The sequence below is a fragment of the Syngnathoides biaculeatus genome, chromosome 3 (genome assembly GCF_019802595.1).
Source record: "Syngnathoides biaculeatus isolate LvHL_M chromosome 3, ASM1980259v1, whole genome shotgun sequence".
In the NCBI taxonomy this organism is placed as follows: Eukaryota; Metazoa; Chordata; class Actinopteri; order Syngnathiformes; family Syngnathidae; genus Syngnathoides; species Syngnathoides biaculeatus.
In genome coordinates, this window is record NC_084642.1 from 32,034,879 (window position 1) to 32,059,460 (window position 24,582).

At 41.1% G+C, this 24,582-nt stretch overlaps 1 protein-coding gene and 1 long non-coding RNA gene across 8 annotated transcripts in view; one reads left to right on the top strand and one right to left on the bottom strand.

The window, feature by feature from the left end:
- The window catches only part of map2k5 (mitogen-activated protein kinase kinase 5), a 122,283-nt gene that overhangs the window by 34,263 nt on the left and 63,438 nt on the right, over positions 1-24,582 (bottom strand). For 5 of the 7 annotated variants that reach the window (XM_061815415.1, XM_061815416.1, XM_061815419.1 and 2 more), the window contains exons 18-19: positions 8,745-8,771; positions 8,431-8,463 (exon numbers count right to left, since the gene is read on the bottom strand). The exons of 1 other annotated variant lie outside the window; for it this stretch is intronic. In XM_061815415.1, coding sequence (XP_061671399.1) covers positions 8,431-8,463; positions 8,745-8,771 — 60 coding nt within the window. Of the gene's footprint in view, positions 1-8,430; positions 8,464-8,744; positions 8,772-11,530; positions 11,587-24,582 lie in introns of all 7 variants that reach the window. One more of the 7 variants, XR_009794332.1, reaches the window with a different exon arrangement.
- Positions 4,799-24,582, top strand: part of LOC133498491 (uncharacterized) — a 37,134-nt gene continuing 17,350 nt past the window's right edge. Inside the window, exon 1 of the long non-coding RNA XR_009794333.1 lies at positions 4,799-4,870. This is a non-coding gene — a long non-coding RNA (uncharacterized LOC133498491). The remainder of the gene's footprint in view (positions 4,871-24,582) is intronic.

The window sequence follows — 24,582 nt, forward strand, 5'->3', positions numbered from 1 at the left end:
CAGATTCTCAATTGGATTCAGGTCTGGACTTTGACTTGGCCATTCTAACACCTGGATACGTTAATACGTTAATTTGTCTTCTTCCATGAAGGCCAGATTTGTGCATTGTACAACTGATTGTTGTCCTATGAACAGACTCTCCCATCTCAACTGTCGATCTCTGCAGTTCATCCAAAGTGATCATGGGCCTCTTGGCTGCATCTCTGATCAGTCTTGTCCTTGCTCGAGGTGAAAGTTTAGAGGGACAACCGGGTCTTGGTAGATCTGCAGTGGTCTGATACGCCTTCCATTTCAATATGAATATGAACATGTTGGTGAAGGAAACGGGGGCAATGAAGAGATGGGTAAGTACGGCATCCAGGAAAGGAACTTTGAGGAACGGATGGTGGTGAACTTTGCAAAAAGGATGGAAATGGCAGTAGTGAAGACTTTTTATCCCAGAAGTGGCAGGAACATAGAGTGACCTACAAGAGCGGAGGTAGAAACACGCAGGTGGATTGGCAGGAAAGCGGAGAAGGACACTTGGTGGTGGAACACCAAAATAAAGAAAGTCATACAAGGAAAGAGATTAGCGAAGAAGTGGGACACAGAGGATTGAGGAGAGGCGAAAGGAATACATTGAGATCCGACGTAGGGCAAAGGTAGAAGTAGCAAAGCCTGGCGCCTTCGATGGAGACGGAGGACAACTTCAAATACTTGGGCTCAACAAACCAGAGCAATGGTGAGTGTGGTAAGGAAGTGAAGAAATTGGTCCAAGCAGGTTGTAACAGCTGGTAGAAGGTGTCTGGTGTATTATGTGAAAGAAGACTCTGCTAGGATGAAGGGCAAGGTTCATAAAACAGTGGTGAGACCGGTCATGATGTACGGATTAGAGACGGTGGCACTGAAAAGACAACAAGAAGCAGAACTCGAGGTGGCAGAAATGAAGATGCTGAGGTTCTCGCTTGGAGTGAACAGCTTAGATAGGATTAGAAATGAGCTCATTAGAGGGACAGCCAAAGTTGGATGTTTTGGAGACAAGGTTCGAGAGAGCAGACTTCAATGGTTTGGACATGTTCAGAGGCGAAAGAGTGAGTATATTGGTGGAAGAGTGCTGAGGATGGAGCTGCCAGGCAAAAGAGTGAGAGGAAGACTAAAGAGAAAGTTGATGGATGTTGTGAGGGAAGACATGAGGCCAATTGGTGTTAGAGAGGAAGATGCAGGAAACAGGCTTGGATGGAAAAATATGACACGTTGTGGCGACCCCTAACGGGACAAGCCGAAAGGAAAAGAAGATAAAAATTCATAACACAAAGAAAAAAAGAAAAGTGAAATAACAGGAAAGCAAAAATTGAATGCCAATAGTGTAAATGTTTACTGTAGTTAATATGTAGTATTGTAGTTTTTTGTCTGTTTTTGTCATTTTTTATTGATTGTTTTTCAATATTTTAAGTCTCTTTATTTTGCATCTTTTCAGGCTTTTATTCATGTTGTCTATTAAGTGCACAATGAAAAAATTTATCTTGCTTTGTATTATTATTATTCTTATTGTATATTATTATTATTATTGTTAACTTTTTATGTATTCTTGTCAACTGTCAACTTGGATTTAATAAGCCAATGTTAAACCTAATTTACAGGGGCTTCAGCCCCTTTAAAATCATCTTAAGCCCCCCTAAATTATCGATCCATCCATCTATTTTCTTAGCCGCTTATCCTCACAAGGGTCGCGGGAGTGCTGGAGCCAACCCAGCTATCAACAGGCAAGAGAGGGTACACCTTGAACTGGTTTCCAGTCACAGGGCAAGTATCAATGTTATCACTGAGTGGGAATCAATGCCACGCTGCCCACATCAAAGTCAGGCGTATGTACCAGTACACCATCAGTGACTCGCCCCATAAATTGTCCTCCCATGGATTAATTTTCTGAACAGTTTATCCTCATGAGTCTTGGGAGTGCTCGAGCCTATCCCAGGCATCATTAGCCAGGAGGTAGGGTACACCCTGAACTGGGTGCTAGCCAATTGCAGGGCACATAGAAACAACCATTCACACTCACAATCACACCTCAGGGCAATTTAGAGCAGGGGTGCCCAATTCGTCGATTATCGGAAAGGCAGTTTTGGTCGATGTGGTGTATCCTGCTTCCTACCCGAAGACAGCTGGAATAGACTCCAGCACTCCCAGAATCCTCGCGAGGATAAACAGCTCAGAAATGGATGGCTGGATGATACACTTAAGGACAATTGTTTTTCTGGGTTTAGAAATAACCTCTGACATCAATTAAACCAGCAAGGGGACAAATAATTTTTCACGACACTGTGTATATGTATGAGTATATGAGAGTTCCCTCGCTAGTTTGGGCTTCACTTTTTGCAGCTTTAGTGCTTCGGGTTTTTCCTCAACCCCCCCCCCCAAAAAAAAAAAAAAACAAAACAACCTTGACACGTAGCTTCTTCCTGGCATTACATGCCTGCAATGGCTCGGAACAATCTTTTTTTTTTTTTTTTTGCGACGTCAAACTTTACCTGTGACACACTTCCTGTATATTTGTCACTGAATCCATTGTGTCATACACTCGTGCATACTCGACAACTTCTTCTCGGATTTATTCATCTTTTTTCACCATGGGCCACAAGAAATTGATGCCTGTGTCATCATGCTGCTGCTATGTGGCCTTATACTGCTGCGGCTCGACTTGAGAGGTTCGAAGTGGAGGCTGAACCCGAATTGAGGAAATTGTTTCACTGGGAAAGGCTAAGGAGGATATCAACGAGTAGATTCACCACGAGGATCTTTCGATGGAGAAGCAACAACATCAAGGAATTGGTTCATCCCGAAGATCTTTCGACAGAGAAGCGAGGACATCAACGAGTTGCTTGACCACGAGGATCTTTCGACGGAGCAACTAAAGGCTGGAGTCAATGCAACACGACAATGCAGGAGCAGTTTGTGGTGTAGGGGAGGAAGCAGCCACCATTTCGTCAGGGAGAAAAGACATGTTGACAAAATTCCATGACATTTTCGAATTTATCCAAAAGAATCATCTGAAAAATGTGTTAACTAGTCGGGCTATCTCTCACTTTGTTGACGTTTGCATTGAACATTTCCCCATGATTATTAAAAGCTGTCAAGGCAAACATCCTTGGATTGGTACTTCATGAAACATTGAAAGTTAATGTTAGTTTTGAATTTATAGTTTGTTGAATTTATTAATTTTAGTGAAATTAAGTTGTGTGCGTGCTTCCGCCTCTGAAGACGCCACGATCATGCCTTTTTGCTTTTGCTTGCAACGCACTCTAACGCAAAAGGTAAATGAATATAATTTATCTTTCTTTACATTTTGTACACTTTTCTTATTTTCATGGTAAATGAACATAATTTTGTATTATTCTTTACATTATGTACACTTTGAATGCTTATTTCTGGCAGCGAGGTTGGGGTGAGTATTGGGGGGGCTTGGAACGGATTAGGCTATTTACATGTAAAATGAGTTTCTACTTACGAAAGTTTCACATTACAAAAACGACATCTGGAATGGATTAATTTCGTAAGTAGTAGGTACCACTGTATTATAAAACAGAGGTGGGGCTAGCCTTGAAGCGGGAAGCAGAGCTAGAGGTGGCAGGAATAAAGATGTTGAGGTTCTCTTGAGGAGTGAGCAGGTTGGATAGGCTTGAGCTTATTAGAGGGACAGCCAAAGTTAGATGTTAGAGTGAGAAAGTGCAACTGTTGTCTTGTCTCCATGTGCCCTGCGATTGGCTGGCAACCCTGTCTCCTGCCCAATGACACCTGGGATTGTCTCCAGCATGACCGCGACCCTGTGTGAGGATAAGCGGCTCAGAAAATGGATACAAAGGCGGCACGGGGGATAGGCTTAAGCACTCCCTGCGACCCTCGCGTGGATAAGCAGCTAAGAAGATGGATGGATGGCTATACATACAGTGCCGTGAAAAATCAATGAAGTAATCACGATTATTAAATCAGCAATCAGCTGGCAATGAGTTCAGGGTGACCCCGCCTTATGCCCGAAGTTACAGTGCCGTGAAAAAGTAATCGCTCCTTCCTGATTTCAGATTTTTTTTTTTTTTGCATATCACACAATCACACACAAATAAAAAAAATAATAATGTCACTGATAGACAACCTAAGGAAATACAAAACGGAGCTTACAAATGACAATTCCATTTATTAAAGGAATGCTCCACTCATTATTTACCTTGACAAAATGCCGATTATTCATTATAAATATAAGCATATCCAGAAAAATTGTAAACAATAACTTTAATGCGATCTTTTTTCCTAGTAATCAAATTTTTTTATGGTCGGCGCCATTTTTAATATTTTTACGAGATCACATGACTCAAAAAACAGGAAGTGAGGTATCTTGTGTGTAAACAAAGGCTTGGTTACAGATCAATTCCTACACAATCACAGCGCTGATTTCTCGGATTTATCCTCATCTGATGAAGAAATAGCAGCATGGGTTGATTGGGAAGATGGAGGACTACGTCCATACAGATTTGAACCTCTGGCTATAAATAATGGTGAATATTTGGATGGATATTTGAATGGAATTGACGCGGTCTCTGACTACTCGGAGGCAGACGTGCGAGACACACCATTCAGCCATCCTATCGATTTTGGAGTGCCTTTAGTCCAGTTATTATGATGTGGCTCTTTGTGATGCGGTTTCCTTTCATACTTTTAAGTTGTTATGACGCAGATCCTTTGTGATGCGGAATTCTGGAATGTTCCAAAGAGTGCCTATATAAGGACGAGAAAGACCATCAACGGGGCTTATTCACAGTGCACTGCTGCTGGGAATAACTAACTGGGAATATTCGCTGGGAAGAACATTCGCCTGTTTGGGAACATTCGTTCAAGGTTGGTGAGTATTCGCCAATTTGGCTGGACTACTCTGTCTTTGAACTTCTATTTTGTGTTCATTATTTTATCGTGTTTGTGTTGTATGGTTGTGTGTGTGATTAATTTGTCTTAAACGCAATACAACTGCCTTGTCGTATTTTGCTGGTTTGAGCAAAGGGGACGTTAGTCTAAATTCACACGTAACAGTGCACAAAATGTTCATTGCATAGCCTGGCCTGTTTGTCGTACGGCTCAGGGCAACCACACCTCGCTAGCCACTGGGTCCTTAAATGTTTACTTTTTTACTGGGCAGAATATGCCATGAGCCTTCCTCGAATCATTTCCATCCGAATTATGGCAAAATTTTGCGATACAGTAGGGCATTTTCATGTGTCAAATGGTGGTGGTAATGCATGTGATGACACTACAAATTGGCCATAACTTCTTTGTTTACGCATAGAATACGTCACATCCGCGCAAGTAGGTCATGTGACTTGCCAAAATGGCAGCGCCCACGAAAATTCATAATTGCCGATAAAAATCTTCTCAAAACACAATTAAATGATATCAGATTTACCTCAAATTTTCAAGATACAGTACATGACTTATCGGATTAAGGCTTTTCATTTTTCAGTGAATGAGTGGAAAATTCCTTTCAGGTCCATGAAAAAATCCAAACTTTTTAGACCCTCTGTGAAACCCATGTTAAATCACAGTCACTGTGATTAACCACAAATTTAAGAAATGCGAGTTCAATTTCACAAGCCACTCCCAAACCTGATTACCACCATACTTGTTGAATAAAGAAATCACTTAAACATAATCTCTCAGAGAATGTTAAGTAGCGACAAGATCTCAAGAACCAATGCATCATGCAATACGATCCAAAGAAATTCAAGAAGGAATTTGAAAAAGATGAGTGAAATCCATCAGTCTAGAAAAGCCATTTCAAAGGCTTTGGGGCTCCAGCGAAGGACTGTCAGAGCCATTATCCAAAAATGGAGAAAACTGGGTACAGTGGTAAACCTTCTAAGGAGTGGACAATCAACTAAAATTAATCCAATAGGACGACGACAATCAGGAGGTCACAATAAAACCTCAAACAGATCTTAAGAACTGAAGGCCTCGCTGACTTCAGTTAAGATCAGTGTTCATGATTATACCACAGGGACGGCACTGACCAAAAATGGCATCCACGGAAGAGTACCCAGCTGAAAACCCCTACTGTCAGCAAAGAATGCAAAGGCTCGTCTCACACATGCCAAACAAAATCTTGATGATCCTCAAGGCTTGTGGAGAAACATTCTATGGACTGAAGATTGAAGAACTCAACTTTTTATAAGGTTTGCGGCCCGTTACATCTGGCATAAATATGACATAGCATTTAAGAAAAAGAACATCATGCCAACAGTGAAGCGTGGTGGTGGGAGTGTAATGGTCTGTGGCTACTTTGCTGACTCAGGACCAGGACAACTTGCTGTGATTGATCGAACACTGAATTTGCTGTGTACTAGAAAATCCTGAAGAACGCCCGGGCATCAGTCTGTGCCTTCAAACTAAAGCATTCTTGGATGATTCAGCAGGACAACGATCTGAAACACAGCAGCAAGTCCACCTATGAATGGCTAAAAAAAAAAAACAAATTTTGGAGTGGCCAAGTCAAAGTCCAGATTTAAAAGCAATTGAGATGCTGTGGTGTGATCTTAAATGGGAACATCCTGCTATAAAACCCTCCAACATGTCAGAGTGGAAAAAATTCTCCAAAGAAGAGTGGGACAAAATTCCTCCAGACCCATGTGAACGACACGTCGCCAATTATCGCAAATGCTTGATTTTAGTTACTGCTACCTTGGGTGGCACAACGCATTAGGTTTAGGGAACAATTACTTTTTAACACAGGGTTAGAAAGTTTTGTATTTTTTGTGTTTTGGTGCCTTAAAAAATTTAATTTTCATTTGAAAACTGCATTTCTATTTCCTTGGGATTCTGCACCAATCCAACTGTTGATCTCCCGCTCCATTCTTCCCCCATTGCTAAACAAAACCCCAAGATACTTAAACTCATCCACTTGGGGCAGGATCTCATCTCCGACTTGGAGAGCGCATTGGGAGATGCTGATTCTCATCTCAGCTGCTTCACACTCGGCTCCAAACAGCTCCAGTGAGCGTTGGAGCACACGACTTGATTAAACCAACAGAACCACATCATCTGCAAAGAGTAGAGATGCAATGCTGAGGCCACCTACCCGCAAACCTCTGTCCATAAAGGTTATGAACAAAATCGGTGACAAAGGGCAGGCTTGGCAGAGTCCAACTGTCAAACTAAAGGAGTCCGACATAGGACATACCGGTCGTACAGGCACTGAACAGCCCGTATCAAGGGGTTCAGTCACCATACTTCCGAAGGACCCCCCATAGGATTCCCCAAGGGACACGGTTGAACGCCTTCTCCAACTCCACAAAACACATGTAGATTGGTTGGACGAACTCCCATGAACCCTTGAGGATCTGGCCAAGGGTGTAGAGCTGGTCCACTATTTGACGGCCAAGACGAAAACCACATTGCTCCTTCTGAATCTGAGATTTGATTTCCTGATGGCCCCTCCTCTCCAGCACCCCTGAATAGATTCAGAGTATCCAGGTGTCCACTGAAATCGGCAAGCTTGTTAGTAGTAGCTTAGCAGTTTCCGCTGTTCGCCCAGGGCCACAACTGTTACTACAAGCATTGATCAAGACTCATTTTCTTGAAAATGTCCTTATTTCCATCCTTTGTTTTTCATCATTGTGCCTTTTAGTCATGACTGCAACCTGGCTGTTTACGATGTGAAATAGCAACTTATCATTGTGAAGCACTAGGCATCCTATTGTGAAGCTCCTGGCTGTTTACATCAAGGTGAAGCACTACAAACAACAAATTTAACATGACTGAATCTTTACCCAGTATTGTATCATTTTAAAAATTGTCCAAAAATATTAAAAAGCAATTTCTCAGTCATCATTAGCTCTTTGTGAAATATCTCATGCTTTACATTCACATCATGTGCATCTCCTGGGGCTAAGCTAAGTCCCCCTCCTACCCCCACAAAAAAAAATAATTCCATAAGCCTAAGGACACCCCAGTACAATAGTCATTCTGTACAATCTGTACAATTCAAATCATTCTGTTAGAAGTTAATACAATTCATTACAGTCATAATGTCAAATGTCTCGGACCTCTTCACTACAGTGACAACATTGTAACATTTTCAGCTAAATGTTTGGCATAAATTTGGATTTTACATTTTCAAAGTATCACAAGGCAAGCGCTTTGAACTCTAGTCTGAAAATCTGTTTCTAAAATCTCAATTGTTGCTGACGTCATATAATACTGAGGTGCAGTGTTATGCATAATACAATGAATGAAAGGTTCATATAAATGTGGAAGTACATATTGTATTGCCTAAGGCACTTGCTTTGGGTGAAGAGCTGAGTGAGCGGGGAGCCAAGCTGCACAAGTTGTTTGGTTCATTAGGAAACAAAATATAAGCTTTCTGGTCCATTAGGACTGACTTTAGATGCAAAAGCACATAAGAAGACGACTCACCTCATCAACGATGCATTGCAGCAACTGTAGAGGCTGGAGGATGAGATGAAAACATGTTATCTGATGGGGATTTTCTTGGCAATATGGAAAATCAGTCTACGCAGATAAATCAAATGCAGGAAAGTCACATAAAGCAATCTTTAGCGCCTGACTCACCCCCCTACCCTTTCTAATTCCACGTGACCACCAAATACAATACCAGCAGTATAAGCATGAGCAAATATTTCAATGCAACTCCGGTGAATTTGAGAATGCTAACAATGCTAATCACGCTAACCATTTTGTGAAGAAAATCAAAAAACAATGATACTTACCATTAAAGACCCTTGGTTTTTCTGAATCTGCAATACAAACCAAAGAAGGGCAATATGGCAAGATGTAATTAGCATATCATAATCAAGACGATCCACTTGGACACATTATGATCACAAGGAGAAAATTATTGCTTTCCTGGTGGCAATTTGTGGGTATGCGTAACACCATTTACATAATGAAAACACACAATTGTTAATGGCCTCGGTCTCATTTGGGAGAATGGCGATAAAAGATCCACTAATGTGAATTCTCAGAGTAGCACTTTATTCTTGCCCTGCAGGTTATCGAGGTACTGAGATGTACAATAATTGCTAGAATCGGCATGACCAGATGTCAAAATGAGGATGCTCCAAGTGCCAACACATAACACAGTGGAACTTGAAAGTCGATTCATGATGCTGGCCTCCAATATGTTTGGATTCAGGATACATTTTTAATTGACAAAATAATATTTAAAAAAAAAAAGAGTTTCAAAGCATAATCTTTCGGAGCAGCAGGTTCAATGAGAGCCAGAAATCTTGCTTATTTGTCGGGAACCAAATACTTGTTTTCCACCACGATTTGGCAATAAATTCTTTTAAAGAAAAAAAAAATTGTGATTTTCTTCACTTTTTTTCCTCATTTTGTCTCATAGGTGAGGTACACCACTGATGAAAATTATAGGCCTCTTGCACCTTTTTAAGTGGTTTAATTTGTTGACGAAAAACATTTTTGCCCCACTGTATCATAAAACCCCATATTCTAAATTGCACAGACATTGTTTAAGAAACATTCTTAACATTTTCAAGTTTAAAAAGAAGTAAACCATTTTAATAGTTACAAATACAGTGGTACCTCTACTTATGAATGGTTCTAGTGATCAAGAATTCAGGTTACGAAACGCTTCCTCAGAAAAAAATTTGTTACGAGGGAAAGTTCAGGATATGAGAGGCAAAAATGGCCACAGGATTCGCAGCTCCCAAATTCCACCGAACGTAAACACCCTGTATTTTGGTTTGAAAGTGGTGCGATAAAGCTGTTTTCCCAATGGCTATTGCTGTTGCATCTTCCCGGCATCCCATTGGCTCGGAGGGACACCATTCTTGCTTTTCATTTCCCTTGGACACTCAAGCGTCACTGAATCACACACTACTATCACATGCTGTTACATGCGAGCACACATTGGTAAAGTACAACGTTTCAACAGTTTTTTTGTTTGTGTTTTTGCATCATTCATCTTTCTTCACTATGAGCCCCAAGAAACTAGTGGAATTGTTTACGTGCGTATATTCGTATGAATGTTTTATTTCAGCTTTCAACTGTTTGCCTCCTCCCATCCTCCATGATGCATTTTGGGGGGCTTGTGCTAAGCGCTTCTACTCACGAAAAATTGATGTTACGAAACGACTCACGGAACGAATTAATTTCATAAATCGAGCTACCACTGTACATCTGTCTTACCTAACATGAGTCTTAGCTAAACAGCGAGCTAAACTCTGGAACAAATACTCCCAGGCACGTCCCCATTGCAATTTTTGGCTTTAATTTACATTCTAGAAATCAAGAGTTCAGCAGAGTGAAAATATGAATAAAGGAAAAACAAATTATCAGCCATGATCATCAATGACAAACTTGGACAGCATATGCAAAACGGAAAGTAAAATTTTCAACCTGGATGTAAAAACATTCAAACTTGGGCCTGACGTTACCTCTGTTGGCAACTTATTCCATTTGTGTGCAGCATAGTAGCTAAATGCTGCTTCACCATGTTTGCTTTGGACTCTTGAGCCCAAAATAAAACTTTTTGGCTTTAATTCTAAGTGTTACGTGTGGAGAAAATCAGGCACTGCTCATCACTTATCAAATACAATCCCAACAGTGAATCATCATGGTCCTGCAGGGTCAGGACAACTGGTTCCAATCAACAGAAAGATGAATGCGGCCAAGTTCAAGGATATCCATAATGAAAACCTTCTCTAGAGTGCTCAGAAATTCAGACTAGGCTGAAGGGTTACTTTCCAACAAGACAATTACCCCAAGCACACAGCTAAAATAATGGAGTCGCTTTAGAACAACTATGTGACTGCTCTCGAATGGCTCAGCCAGAGCCCTGACTTTAACCCAATTGAGCATCTCTTCAGAGACCTGAAATGGCTGTACACCAATGTTCACCATCCAGCCTGACAGAACTGGGGTGGAACGTCAAGGAGGAATGGCAAAGGCTCCTCAAATACAGATGTGAAAAACATGTTGCATCATTTCCAAAAAGTTATGGCTTATGATACAGTTAACAGTTATTTATTTATTTATTTTTATCGAGCTGTTCCACTACAGCAACGGATTCGGAATAAAGGAAGCACAATATTTCTTTGACGCTCCTCAAAGTTACCCACCTCAATTCGCAATTAGTCAAAACGAGAACAAGCGCAGCATCGAGGGAAATTTGGATAGGATTTAAAACTTGTTCCTAACATTATCCAGCCTCCATTTATTTATTCATTTATTTATGTTAATTGATTGACAATAACTGTACTGTACTGGGAGTTTGGGGGGGGGCACCAAAAATCCAAAATGTTGTACGATACAGTAATTTACATGCAAATGGCCAATTATTTAATACAGTCGTGCCTCTACTTGGGAAAATTAAAATCCATTCCAGAAGTCGTTTCGTAAGGTGATTTTTTTCTAATTTAAAGTCTATTTTACATGTAAATAACATAATCCATTCCAAGCCCCCGATCCCCCTGCCAAAAATAAGCATTCAAAATACATAATGTAAAGAGTATTAAAAGTTGTGTCCACTTACCTTTAGCATTGGGAGACTATGCAAAGAGAAGGGTGATTGAACAAGCAAAAGTCATCCTGGGGGATGGAGAAGGAGGCAAACGTTTGACAGCTGAGAGGAAATGTACAAATGTCCGCATCCACGCCACTTAATTCCACTAAAGTTTCTTGGGGTCCATGGTGAATAAAGATGAATAAACTCCCCCCAAAAAAAGAAAAACTCACAAAAGAGTTGTACTTTTCCAGTGTGCTAGTGTGATTCAGCGACAGTTGTGTATGCAAGGGAAATGAAAAGCAATACGAGTAAAGATTGCTGTGCCTCCTAGTGGGTGAGATGACAGGAAAATGTTACAGTGATGGCTAATGGGAGAGCAGCTCTATCGCGCCACACAAACCACGATAAAGGATGTTTACGTTCGGTGGAATGTCCAGGTCCGATGTTTTCTTTTCGTACGCTGAATTTGCCTTTGTAACTAGAGTTTTCCGCGGAGGCGTTTTGTAACATGAATTTTTCGTGAGTAGAGGTACCACTGTATAACGAACAATCAGCTGGCAACGGATGGCCCCCTCACCTCTAATAGTCCATCAAATTTTCACTGCAGCAATTTTCAGATACCTTTAACTCATTTGTGAATGTGACATCACCAGTGGGCAAATATGCACACTTGCACTTCAAGTCAAAATGTTAGGAAACAGTAAAATTGTAATGCAAACTCAACTTTGCTGACCAGATTAAGTTAGCCAATTCATCAGGAGAAACGTTTGGGTTTTTTGCCTTGCGTTCAAGGACTGCCAATAAAACATGAAAGTACACCATCAATGAATTAAAGATTATATATCGAAACAAGATGGCGGCACAGTGGAGCAGCTGGAAAGCCTTGGCCTCACAGTGCTGAGGACTCGGGTTTAATCCTAGCCCTCGCTGAGTGGAGTTTGCATTTTCTGCCCCGTGCCTGCATGGGTTTTCTCCGGGAACTGCAGTTTCCTTCCACATCCCAAAAACATGCAACACTCTAAATTGCCCCTGCGTGTGATTGTTGGTGCAGCTGTTTGTCTCTGTGTGCCCTGCGACTGACTGGCAACCAGTTCAGGGTGTACCCTGCCTCCTGCCCCTTGACAGCTCAGATAGGCTCCAGCATGCCCTGCGACCCTTGTGAGGGTAAGTGGCTAAGAAAATGGATGGATTGATAGAAGCAAGATTCCACAAGATGGCTCCAAAGCAAAAATTTTATAGTTTTGGCCTTAGCAAAAGACAATGAATAGACCATGAATATGTACGGGTCCCTGTTTTTAAAATTTGGATAAAACAGACGACGCAACAATGCCTTCCGCTGTTTGACTCGTTCTATTTATATGGTCACCTTAGTAAAAGACAACTTTTCTAACAACAGAACTTTGTATATTGTGTAAATGACGGTGTCTGTTCCAAGATCTAGGCTGAGCTAAACTGATTCTTATAAAAATGTTTGTTATGAAACTCAGAGTATAATAACACTTATTGATTCACTCAATTAAATACAGGTTCCCACACATTGTAAACATCTAGAGACTCTTAAACTGCCTCCATACCCACTTTTGCCTGATTCAGACACATTAAAAGCAACAAAGTAAAAGTAATTTGTCCTGAAATAATTACTTGGACCAAATTGCATACTGCTTCAGAGGTTGAAATTGTATTGTGGAACACAAACCAATTCAGGCATAACCAAACGCTTATTTTTGCACAGGGAAGGGGCGTATCAAAAGTGATCTACTCCATATCTTTCTTTTCCTTAAGACAGTTTGTAAATCAATGATGTTTATCACCCGAATATGAACATGAGCATTGAAGTTTATGTAAGCTGAACAGGTTGTCCCTGCACAACATTTCCTTCAATATGAGTTTTCGTTGCAACTTAATGTTTTGGATAAGATTTCTTACCCACTGCTATGCTATGTATACTGCCTTCTCCACTGTTTTGTATGACCTTTTACACATATGCTCAAGCATTATACTATGACAAATTAAGACCTTGCTCAGGATAGCTATATAAAGTCAAAATATAGAGTACACCAACACCCCATTGAATGAAGCTTGGAAAAAAAAAAAAAAAAGAGCTCAGTCTGAACCAAAAGTGCTGCTGGCTGTACACATGTAATCGTACACTAGTGTCCTTTTTGGTTGCTGCGGCAAGAACTCCATTAACTCCTGAAAGAAAGCTTTGATCATGACAAACAAGAATCAACTCATGTTGGGAGCCACTGTGAGCCCGCATTCACACACATTCAACTACAGTTTATGGTGGAAAAAAAGGTGATGCTCTTGGCCTTTCAGAAATTTAAAATGGTCAGAAAAAAGCTATACTGTATCTTTCATTAGACTACAGTACAGCCTGAAAAAAACAAATCTCAGTCTGTATTAAAATGGTACCAGTGAAATTGTAGTGGGGGGGTTTGTAAGTAGAGCTGTGCCAATGTCTGTAAAAATGACATCGTGGGCCTTAGGATCTTGGCTAGCTGCACCTAACTTGCTAGATCTAAGTACTCTTGCCAGACCACTCTGCAACAGCCTGCAGGTGATCGGTCTGCAGTACCATATGGAGGCTGAGAAAAATTAAGAGATTACAAAGCTGCATGACACTAAGACACGCACTAAGACTTTTTAGGCTTTCCGTATTGCTGTACTTCAAAAGCATGATCAAGAACTGGAAATTACAAGGACTACATCATGGATGTGTAACTAGTAATAATAAATGTGTCTATATATCACAAAAACATGTTTACAAAGTGCATTGACAGAAGAAAAACATGCATATAACAGTACAACTATAAATAGAAGAGGGGGAAAATGATAAAAAAAAAATTAATTTAATTAGAGGCTGTGCAATTAATCTTATCCCATTTTAATCGTATGATATTTGTCATAAAAAACAACATGGTTAAATTTAAATAGATTTTAGTGGATGACAGGATGAAATAATTGACACGGACAGGAACACTGTTAACTTCAGAAAAATACATTTATCGTAATTGCATTTCAATTCAACAAAGGAGAAAAACTAATAGAAAATATTGATGGCCATAATCCAACAGACCTAAAGTTAGTCTTATTTTAGGACAGTTATTTTAGAAAAATATGACCCTCAAATGGTTTTTGTGTGGCATTTGAAAAGTTGGACCACATGGGCTATATTGGTTTCTTGGTATGAAAACACATTTGCAAAAAAAAAAAAAAAAAAAAAAAAAAAAAACCAAACAAAAACAAAAAATGTACGGTATTATAGTTACCTTGAAAAAGTAACACGTGACCTCAAAAGTAATTATGTAAGAAAAAAGTAACTGTTTAGAGCATTTCGGCAGCTGGCAAGTGGCAGGATTATCAATTATCAACAGCACAAAAAAGCATTATCTTAACTGTACCAATTACTTTTAATGTATGCCACACAAGTTTCAAAACTCAGTCATAAAAACGGACTAATAACTTAAATATTACTGGAGTTGAAGACATTTTTCCGCCTTTGTTTTAAATGCTTTTAATCATGTAAAGCACATTGAGTTACTTAAGTGTATGAAATATGGTGTATGAATAAATTTGCTTTGCAAATTAAATGAGCAACTTAGTGGAGACTTTACGTGCCAACACAGTACATACAAACATCAACCAATCTTAAGCTTTAGCAGGGATGCCCAGACTTCCCCCAGCCAGTTCATCCAGCTCTACCGGAGGGATCCCCAGGTGTTTCCAGGCCAGCTGAGAAACAGTCTCTCCAGCGTGTTCTGGGTCGTCCCTGAGATCTCTTTCCGGTAGGACGTGCCCGGATAACCTCACCAAGGAGGTATCCGGGAGGCATCCAGATCAGACACAACACACAGGATAATTAGTATCTAAACAAACAAGTAAACCATTCTCAGTACTCCTCTAACAACTCTAACTGATGCATGCCGATTGTGGTCCATGAAGGCAACGGTGTGCGCATGCGTTTGTGCAAGCATGCACACACCAGTGCTTACACCATTATATGGGCAAGAAAAGGTTGCAAGATGACGCAACTGTTTAACTAGCTGTGGGTGATTGACATGGGGAGCAGCACTTACTGACATGATGTCAGCCGTGCAGCACGTTAAACAATTTCATAGTCCGGACTACAGAACGAAGTTGAAAGTTTTCACTTTTCATTTTAAATATTTTTTAAAACAAGTTTTCCAAGTCCTTCAATAAGTCAGTATTTATTGGATGATGATTTACAGTATGACCTCATCGATCATTAATTATGAATAATTAACACACAATGCACTGTGAAATGAACATGGCAGTAAAAATGTATCATTAATTCTTCTTCTTTTCCTTTCGGCTTGTCCCGTTAGGGATCGCCACAGCGTGTCATCTTTTTCCATCTTAGCCTATCTCCTGCATCTTTCTCTCTAACCCCAACTGCCATCATGTCTTCCCTCACCACATCCATAAACCTTCTCTTTGGTCTTCCTCTCGCTCTTTTGCCTGGCAGCTCCATACTCAGCACCCTTCCACCAATATACTCACTCTCTCGCCTCTGAACATGTCCAAACCATCGAAGTCTGCTCTCTCGAATCTTGTCTCCAAAACATCCAACTTTGGCTGTCCCTCTAATGAGCTCATTTCTAATCCTATCTAAGCTGTTCACTCCAAGCGAGAACCTCAGCATCTTCATTTCTGCTACTTCCAGTTCTGCTTCCTGTTGTTTCTTCAGTGCCACCGTCTCTAATCCGTACATGATGGCCGGCCTCACCACTGTTTTGTAAACTTTGCCCTTCATCTTAGCAGACACTCTTCTGTCAAATAACACACCAGACACCTTCCGCCAGCTGTTCCAACCTGCTTGGACCTGTTTCTTCACTTCCTTACCACACTCACAATTGCTTTGGATTGTTGACCCGAAAAATTTGAAGTCCTCCACCCTCGCTATCTCTTCTCCCTGTAGCCTCACTCTTCCCCCTCCACCTTTCTCATTCACGCACATATATTCTGTATTACTTTGGCTAATATTCATTCCTCTCCTTTCCAGTGCATGTCTCCATCTTTCTAATTGTTCCTCTGCATGCTCCCTGCTTTCACTGCAGATAACAATATCATCTACGAACATCATGGTCCAAGGGGATTCCAGTCTAACCTCATCTGTCAGCTTATCCATTACCACTGCAAACAGGAAGGGGCTCAGATCTGATCCCTGATGCAGTCCCACCTCCACCTTAAATTCTTCTGTCACACCTAAGGCACACCTCACCATTGTTCTGCAGCCATCATACATGTCCTGTACTATTTTAACATACTTCTCTGCCACACCAGACTTACGCATGCAGTACCACAGTTCCTCTCTTGGTACTCTGTCATAGGCTTTCTCAAGAGTCACAAAGACACAATGTCGCTCCTTCTGACCTTCTCTGTACTTTTCAACTAGCATTCTCAAGACAAATAATGCATCTGTGGTACTCTTTCTTGGCATGAAACCATACTGTTGTTCGCAGATACTTACTTCTGTCCTGAGTCTACCCTCCATTACTCTTTCCCATAACTTAATTGTGTGGCTCATCAACTTTATTCCTCTATAATTCCCACAGCTCTGAACATCGCCTTTGTTCATAAAAATGGGAACTAGAACACTTTTGCTCCATTCTTCAGGCATCTTTTCGCCCGCTAGTATTCTGTTGAATAAGTTGGTCAAAAACTCCACAGCCATCTCACCAAATTGCTTCCATACCTCCACCGGTATGTCATCAGGACCAACTGCCTTTGCATTTTTCATCCTTTGTAGTGCCTTTCTGACTTCCCCCTTAGTAATCATTGCAACTTCCTGGTCCTTCACACTTGCCTCTTCAACTCTTCCTTCTCTCTCATTTTCTTCATTCATCAACTTCTCAAAGTATTCTTTCCATCTATTTAGCACACTACTGGCACCAGTCAACACATTTCCATCTCTATCCTTAATCACCCTTATCTGCTGTACATCCTTCCCATCTCTTTCCCTCTGTCTGGCCATCCTTTTCTCCTTCTTTCGTGTCCAACCTGGTGTCCATGTCTTCATATGCCTCTTGTTTAGCCTTTGCCACCTCTACCTTTGCCCTATGTCGCATCTCAATGTACTTCTTTCGCCTCTCCTCAGTCCTCTCAGTGTCCCACTTCTTCTTTGCTAATCTCTTTCCTTGTATGACTCCCTGTATTTTGGGGTTCCACCACCAAGTCTCCTTCTCCCCTTTCCTACCGAAAGACACACAAAGTACTCTCCTGCCTGTCTCTCTGATTACCTTGGCTGTTGTAGTCCAGTCTTCCGGGAGTTTCTGCTGTCCATCGAGAGCCTGTCTCACCTCTTTCCGGAAGGCTGCACAACATTCTTCCTTTCTCAGCTTCCACCACATGGTTCTCTGCTCTACCTTTGTCTTCTTAATCTTCCTACCCACCACCAGAGTCATCTACACACTACCGTCCCATGCTGTCGAGCTACACTCTCCCCTATCACTATTTTACAGTCAGTAACCTCCTTCAGATTACATCGTCTGCACAAAATATAATTGACCTGCGTGGTTCTACCTCCGCTCTTGTAGGTCACTATATGTTCCTCCCTCTTCTGGAAATAAGTGTTCACTACAGCCATCTCCATCCTTTTTGCAAAGTCCACCACCATCTGTCCCTCAAAGTTCCTTTCCTGGATGCCGTACTTACCCATCACTGCTTCATCGCCCCTGTTTCCTTTACCAATATGTCCATTACAAACTGCACCAATCACAACTCTCTCGCTGTCTGGGATGCTCAGAACTACTTCATCTAGTTCCTTCCAGAATTTCTCTTTCAACTCTAGGTCACATCCTACATGTGGGGCATCGCTGTTAACCACATTATACATAACACACTCAATTTCAAATTTTACTCTCATCACTCGATCTGATACTCTTTTCACCTCCAAGACATTCTTAGCCAGCTCTTCCTTTTAAATAACCCCTCCTCCATTTCTCTTCCCATCTACTCCATGATCAACCTTTCTCCTAATCATCATGTCAACCAACTCCTGAAAAATGTATCATTAATGTGTAAATAAAAAAAGGAACAGCAAATATTTTTATACTAATAAAAATAAAAATAAAATTTTTCCCATGCATCGGCAAAACTAAAGGAACACTTCAAAAAGCTGCATCTAGATGGCTGAATATAAGAACACAACGCTTGCTGAATTCAAGGTGAAGAGAGCCAGATTCGATGAAAAGGCCACTCTACCTGCTCTTGGATTTGTACCCGTTAACAAATCGATCCTCACAGCATTGTATGAATTCGCGTACCTTATTGCAAAGCAGGGCAAGCCACACACAATTGGTAAAACACCAACCAGGTGCGTTAAAGATGGCGAATCAGATGCTCAGAACACCGGCCGAAGGTAGATTATCGCAAATTCCTCTTTCAAATGACACTATTAGTGACATAATAGAGGACATGATTAAAGACATCTTGGCTCAAGTAGTCTAGTAGACCTGATTTCAAGCCTGGTTAAATTCAGACTTCAACTCGACAAGACCACAGATGTTGCCAATCTAAAACAGCTTGCTTGTTTGTGCGGTATGTGAAAGACGACATCATATAAGAGAATTTTTTATTTTGTAAGCCTCTTACAACAACAACTAAGGCAGCCGATGTGAAGAAGCTTGTGGATGACTTCTTCAGAAACAATAATCTTTCAAGGGATATGGCTTTTGCAGTTTGTATGGACGGAGCTCCAGTCATGCTGGGAAGAATGTCTGGTTTTGGTGCGCTAGTAAAAGCCGATGCACCATACATCATTTTTAGGCATTGTATTCTACACAGACATGCATTGGCGAATAAAAAATTGCCCCCAAAAATGATAGAAGTATTAAAAACTGGAGTGGAATGTGTGAACTATGTGTGAAATAGTGCTCTGAGGCACCGAATCTTCAGTGACCTGTGTAAAGAAATGGGCATTGGGTTCGAGGTACTTCTGTACCATTCTAATGTTCGCTGCTTTTTCCGGGGACAGGTGCTGAATCGTGTTTTTGCCTTGCGTTTGGAATTAGCCTTGTTTTTGGAAAAGCACCAACATTGTTATTCAGATTGCTTCAAAAAAATTGAGTTCATTTTCATTTTAGCATACATGGCTGATATATTCACAGCTCTTAAACACCTTAATCAGCAGATGCAGGGGGATGGAGTCAACATTGTGGAAGCAGAAGAAAACCTGAAGGCTTTAAAAAAAAAAAAAAAGAAGCTACTTTTATGGAAATGACGAACAGAGAACAATTACTGAAAACTTTCTCCTTCTTGACAATTGTGTATGTAAGATCAAAGATGTGTCTGGAATTGGTGACATTTCTGTACTCATGGAAGTGAAACAAGCATTTCCCACGCACTTCGATGAGCTTGCAAAATCTCTCGATGGGATACTTCCCTGTACGAAACTTATATCCAGCATGGGTGAGACAGATATTCATGTTTGATGTTGAGATAGCAGAAGTCAATGATGAATACCTTGACGAAATCATTGAACTTTAGCAGAGCCAGGTTCAACAGCAACTCTTCAGAACAGCATTGCTCTCAACATTTTGGTGTCAACAATTGGAAAAGTATCCCGTTATAGCCAAGAAAGCCCTGGAGATATTATACCTTTTTATACAACATATCTTTGCGAGCAATCTTTTTCGAGAATGCTGGACATAAAAACAAAGAAAACGAACAGACTTTGCTGTAAAAATGACATGAGAGTAGCATTTGCCAAGGTGAAGCCACGCATATGTGAACTGGTCTCTCAAAAGCAACAGCAGAAGTCAAACTGATTTTTAGGTATGTAATTTGTTGTGAGTTCATGCACTATATTCGTTTTGTTCTGCCCGATTCATTTTGAGCACCAGTAGAAAAACTATATGACTTGAATTTGAAAAAATAATTTTATTTTACACTAAAGTTGGGTTTGGTGAATGTGCATTTGAAACTGGTGGGGATCGGTACCTCCAACAAGCTTACGGACCATTGTTCTAAATGTTTAATGGTATTGGACAAAACTCTGAGCGTCATGCTGTAAAACATATTTCCGGCCAGTGACGTGATTTGATGATGTAGGTCCACAAACTCTATTGAATAGCTGGATAGTTCTTTGTTCAAATCATAGTCCATAATCTAGTACTTTGTGAGAGACATGAAAGACTCAAAAGTAACTGTTGTTGCTTCGAAGAAGTAACTATATTCTACTTACTTTCCTGGGAAAAATAACATTACATTGTTCGGTACACAAAATGGCAGCATTTTGGAGTATGTTTAAAGTGTGACCAGCATCACTGGTTATTAAAGGTTCCATATGGGTTTTATTCCATCCATCCATTTTATTAGCCACTTATCCTCACAAGGTTCACGGGAGTGCTGGAGCCTATCCCAGCTGTCAATGGGCAGGAGGCAGGGTACACCCTGAACTGGTTGCCAGCCAATCGCAGGGCACATTGAGACAAACAGCCGCACTCACAATCACATGTAGGGGCAATTTAGAGTGTCCAATTAATGTTGCATGTTTTTGGAATGAGGGAGAAAACCGGAGTGCCCGGAGAACTCCCACGCAGGTACGGGAAGAACATGGCGAAGGTTAAAACAAGAGCCATATGAAAACATGTACACCAGGTTGGACATGAAATAAGGAGAAAAGGACCTCTTTAGGTTGGCCAGACAGAGGGATACAGATGGGAAGGATCTGCAGCAGGTAAGAGTAATTAAGGATAGAGATGGAAATGTGTTGAGGGGTGCCAGTAGTGTTCTGAATAGATGGAAAGAATACTTTGAGAAGTTGATGAATGAAGAAAATGAGAGAAGGAAGAGTAGGAGAGGCAAGTGTGAACAACCAGGAAGTGACAATGATTACCAAGGGGGACAAAGGCACTAAAGAGGATGAAAAATGGAACGGCAGTTGGTCCTGATGACATACCTGTGGGGGTATGGAAGCATTTTGGAGAGGTGGCTGTGGAGTTTTGACTAACATATTCAACAGAATACTAGCGGCCAAGAAGATGCCCAAAGAATGGAGGAATATTGTGCTAGTACCCATTTTTAAAAACAGTCGATATGCAGAGCTGTGGGAACTATAGAGTAATAAAGTTGATGAGCAACACAATGAAGAGTGAAAGAGTCGAGGCTCTACTCAAGACATGCGTAAGTATCGGCGAGTAACAGTATGGTTTCATGCCAAGAAAAGAGTACCACCACAGATGCATTATTTGCCTTGAGAATACTTGTGAAAACGTACACAGAAGGTCAGAAGGAGCTACATTGTGTCTTTGTTGATCTAGAGAAAACCTATGAGAGAGTACCAAGAGAGGAACTGTGGTACTGCATGCACAAGTCTGGTGTGGTGGAGAAATATGTCAAAGTAGTACAGGATATGTATTAGGGCTGCAAAACAGTGGTGAGGTGTGACAGAAGAATTTAAGGTGGAGGTTGGGACTGCATCAGGGATGACCTCTCAGCCCCTTCCTGTTTGCTGTGGTAATGGACAGGGTGACAGATGAGGTGAGACTAGAATTCCCTTGGACCATGATGATCGCAGATGACATTGTAATCCACAGTGAAACCAGGGAGCATGTGGAGGAACAATTAGAAAGATGGAAGCATTCACAGGCGATTGACGATTAGTCGAAATAAAACAGAATATATGTGCGTGAATGAGAGGGGTGGAGGGGAAGGAGTTAGACTCCAGGGAAAAGAAATAGAGAGGGTGATTGACGTCAAATACTTGGCTTCAACAGTCCAGAGCAATGGCGAATGTGGTAAGAAAGTGAAGAAATGGGTCCGCGCAGGTTGGAAGAGTCAGCTGGGAAGGGCAAAAGTTATAAAACATTGGCAGGGTTCATACTCAGTCTGACCCAAAAAATTTAAGGGCTTTTTAGGGGCATTCTTAGGGGCTGACACGGAAAAAATTTAGGGCCAACACGAAAAATTTAGGGCCATTGTAGGAAATCAAGAGTAAGGAAAAAAGACTCACCCCCAATGGTGCCATCAACCGTTCTTGGTTCATCAAATGTTCCAGTATTTCAGTACCTGTGACAGTGATCACCTGTCGACCCTTGTGGTAGTTCTCATTGATATGACCAAAACAGATTGTAACTACAATTGCAACTATATAGACAAATGTCTTCTACTGATGTCTGTTTCAGCACGCCTACTCTAGCTCCTTGAGCCTACCCAGTGCCTCCTCTATTTGTTGCTGCACAGGTGCCAAAGTGGCTCTCTTGTCCATTGCTCGGTGATAAACCTCAGATTCCTCTTTTCTTCTGCCTCCTCACACAGCCTGTCAGCCTTCTCAATAAGCGTAGATATGTCAGTCTCTATTCTGGCTTTTTTGGCTTTGAGGCAGTAGAGATGAAAAGTGGGCAGCGATGCCAAATGTAGCCAGGTACGAAGTCTTCCTTTCCCCACAGTGGTCGTTTTTAGCAATGTCACTGTCTGGGAACATGACTGCAAACACTTTCGAATTATTCTCACAAGATTTGTAACTGTAATCGCTGCAGATCACTTTTAAAGTCCACATAATCTCTGCCTTTAACGAGTCCGTCTTCGTGTTTTGAACTACGTTCATAAAGCCTGACTTCTGGCTGGACAACTGTAGGTGCGCAATAGGGATCGCAACCGATTACAAATAACCGGTTATAACCGGTTTTGTTTTGTTTTTTTAAACCGAAACCGTAATCGGACTTTCGAAATCGGTTAACATTTCCACTCATTTCTTCCGGTTACGGTACTCCAAATTGCGCAATTTTTTCAACATCATTTCCACTTTTTTCAAGTTTCGCTGTTAGAGTAAAGTTGGACTCAAAAGAATATTCAGTTAAATCAAAGAAACAACAAACATGGCATCGAGGAAACGCTCGGTATACTTTCATGCCCTTTCTGAAAGTCCAAAAGAAGAACGTTAACATTAAAACATTTTTACAAAAAAACTAACAAAAATTTAACTTACACGAGTGCGTTGTTGAAAGCCACATTCAACAAGCTTGTTTGTCAATATTGTATACAAACTAGCCCATTACCGCAGAGCAAATTAACAATCGATGGTGTAGCGCCGGAGAAAAGGAGTCGGAGGCGGAGTGTCGGGCACAGGAACAAAACTTGTTTTATTGGCAGACATGAAAACACTACTCGCATAACGGGGGGAACTCTGTGAACTCGTCACTCCGGAAGAGCAACAACAAAAACAGTCGGTGCGGAACCCTGCACCCCAACTCGAGGTCCCGCGGGCGAATTATGTAACACCACAATGGTACCGGTTTTAAAACCGGTTAATGGTTTTTTTGGTATAGCTGTTCGGTTAAAACGGTTATGAAAGTAAGCGTTTTTTTGCGATCCCTAGTGCACATGCACTGCTAGTACCACTGCCTGAAGTTGCTGCTTCACTATCTTGATATTTTAGAAACAGATTCATACCAACGGAAGATGAGAATCTTCGCCAAATCAGCGTGTCTCCTGTTTTTTGGATCTCGACGAACCCAGCTCCCAAACTCCTTACTTTCAACCCAAGCTTCTTGAAAAATGCACTTCCCCGTGATACAAGTTGGATCGATGAAAGAACTACGCTACGTCGTAACGAAGACCAAGTGAAATGCCTACTCACCGAAAAAAACAATGGAATATCGACAAGATGGCGACTAGTTGTCAACACGGAGACTTCCGTTGACAATTTCCGGCTGATTTGGACGCCAGACGGATCGCTATTTTTTTTTTACATAAAAGATTTATTTCTTTTTTAGGGAGAATTTTGGCGGTAGAGGTCCTCCCTTTGATATTTTTTTAATTTAAGGCCTTTTTAGGGGCTTGACCGGTTTTCGCGGATTTTAAGGACCTTTAGGAGCCCCTAAATGCACCTTCGAAAATTTAGGGGTTTTTAGGGACTTAGGGCCGCGTGCGAACCCTGATTGGTGAGGCCAGCCATGTTGTACAGAATAAAGGTGGTGACGCTGAAGAGACAACAGGAAGAAGAGCTGGAGGTGGCAGAAATGAAGATGTAGAGGTTCTCTCTAGGAGTGAGTAGGTTGGCTAAGATTAGAAATAAAATCATTAGAGATACAGTCAAAGTTTGATGTTTTGGA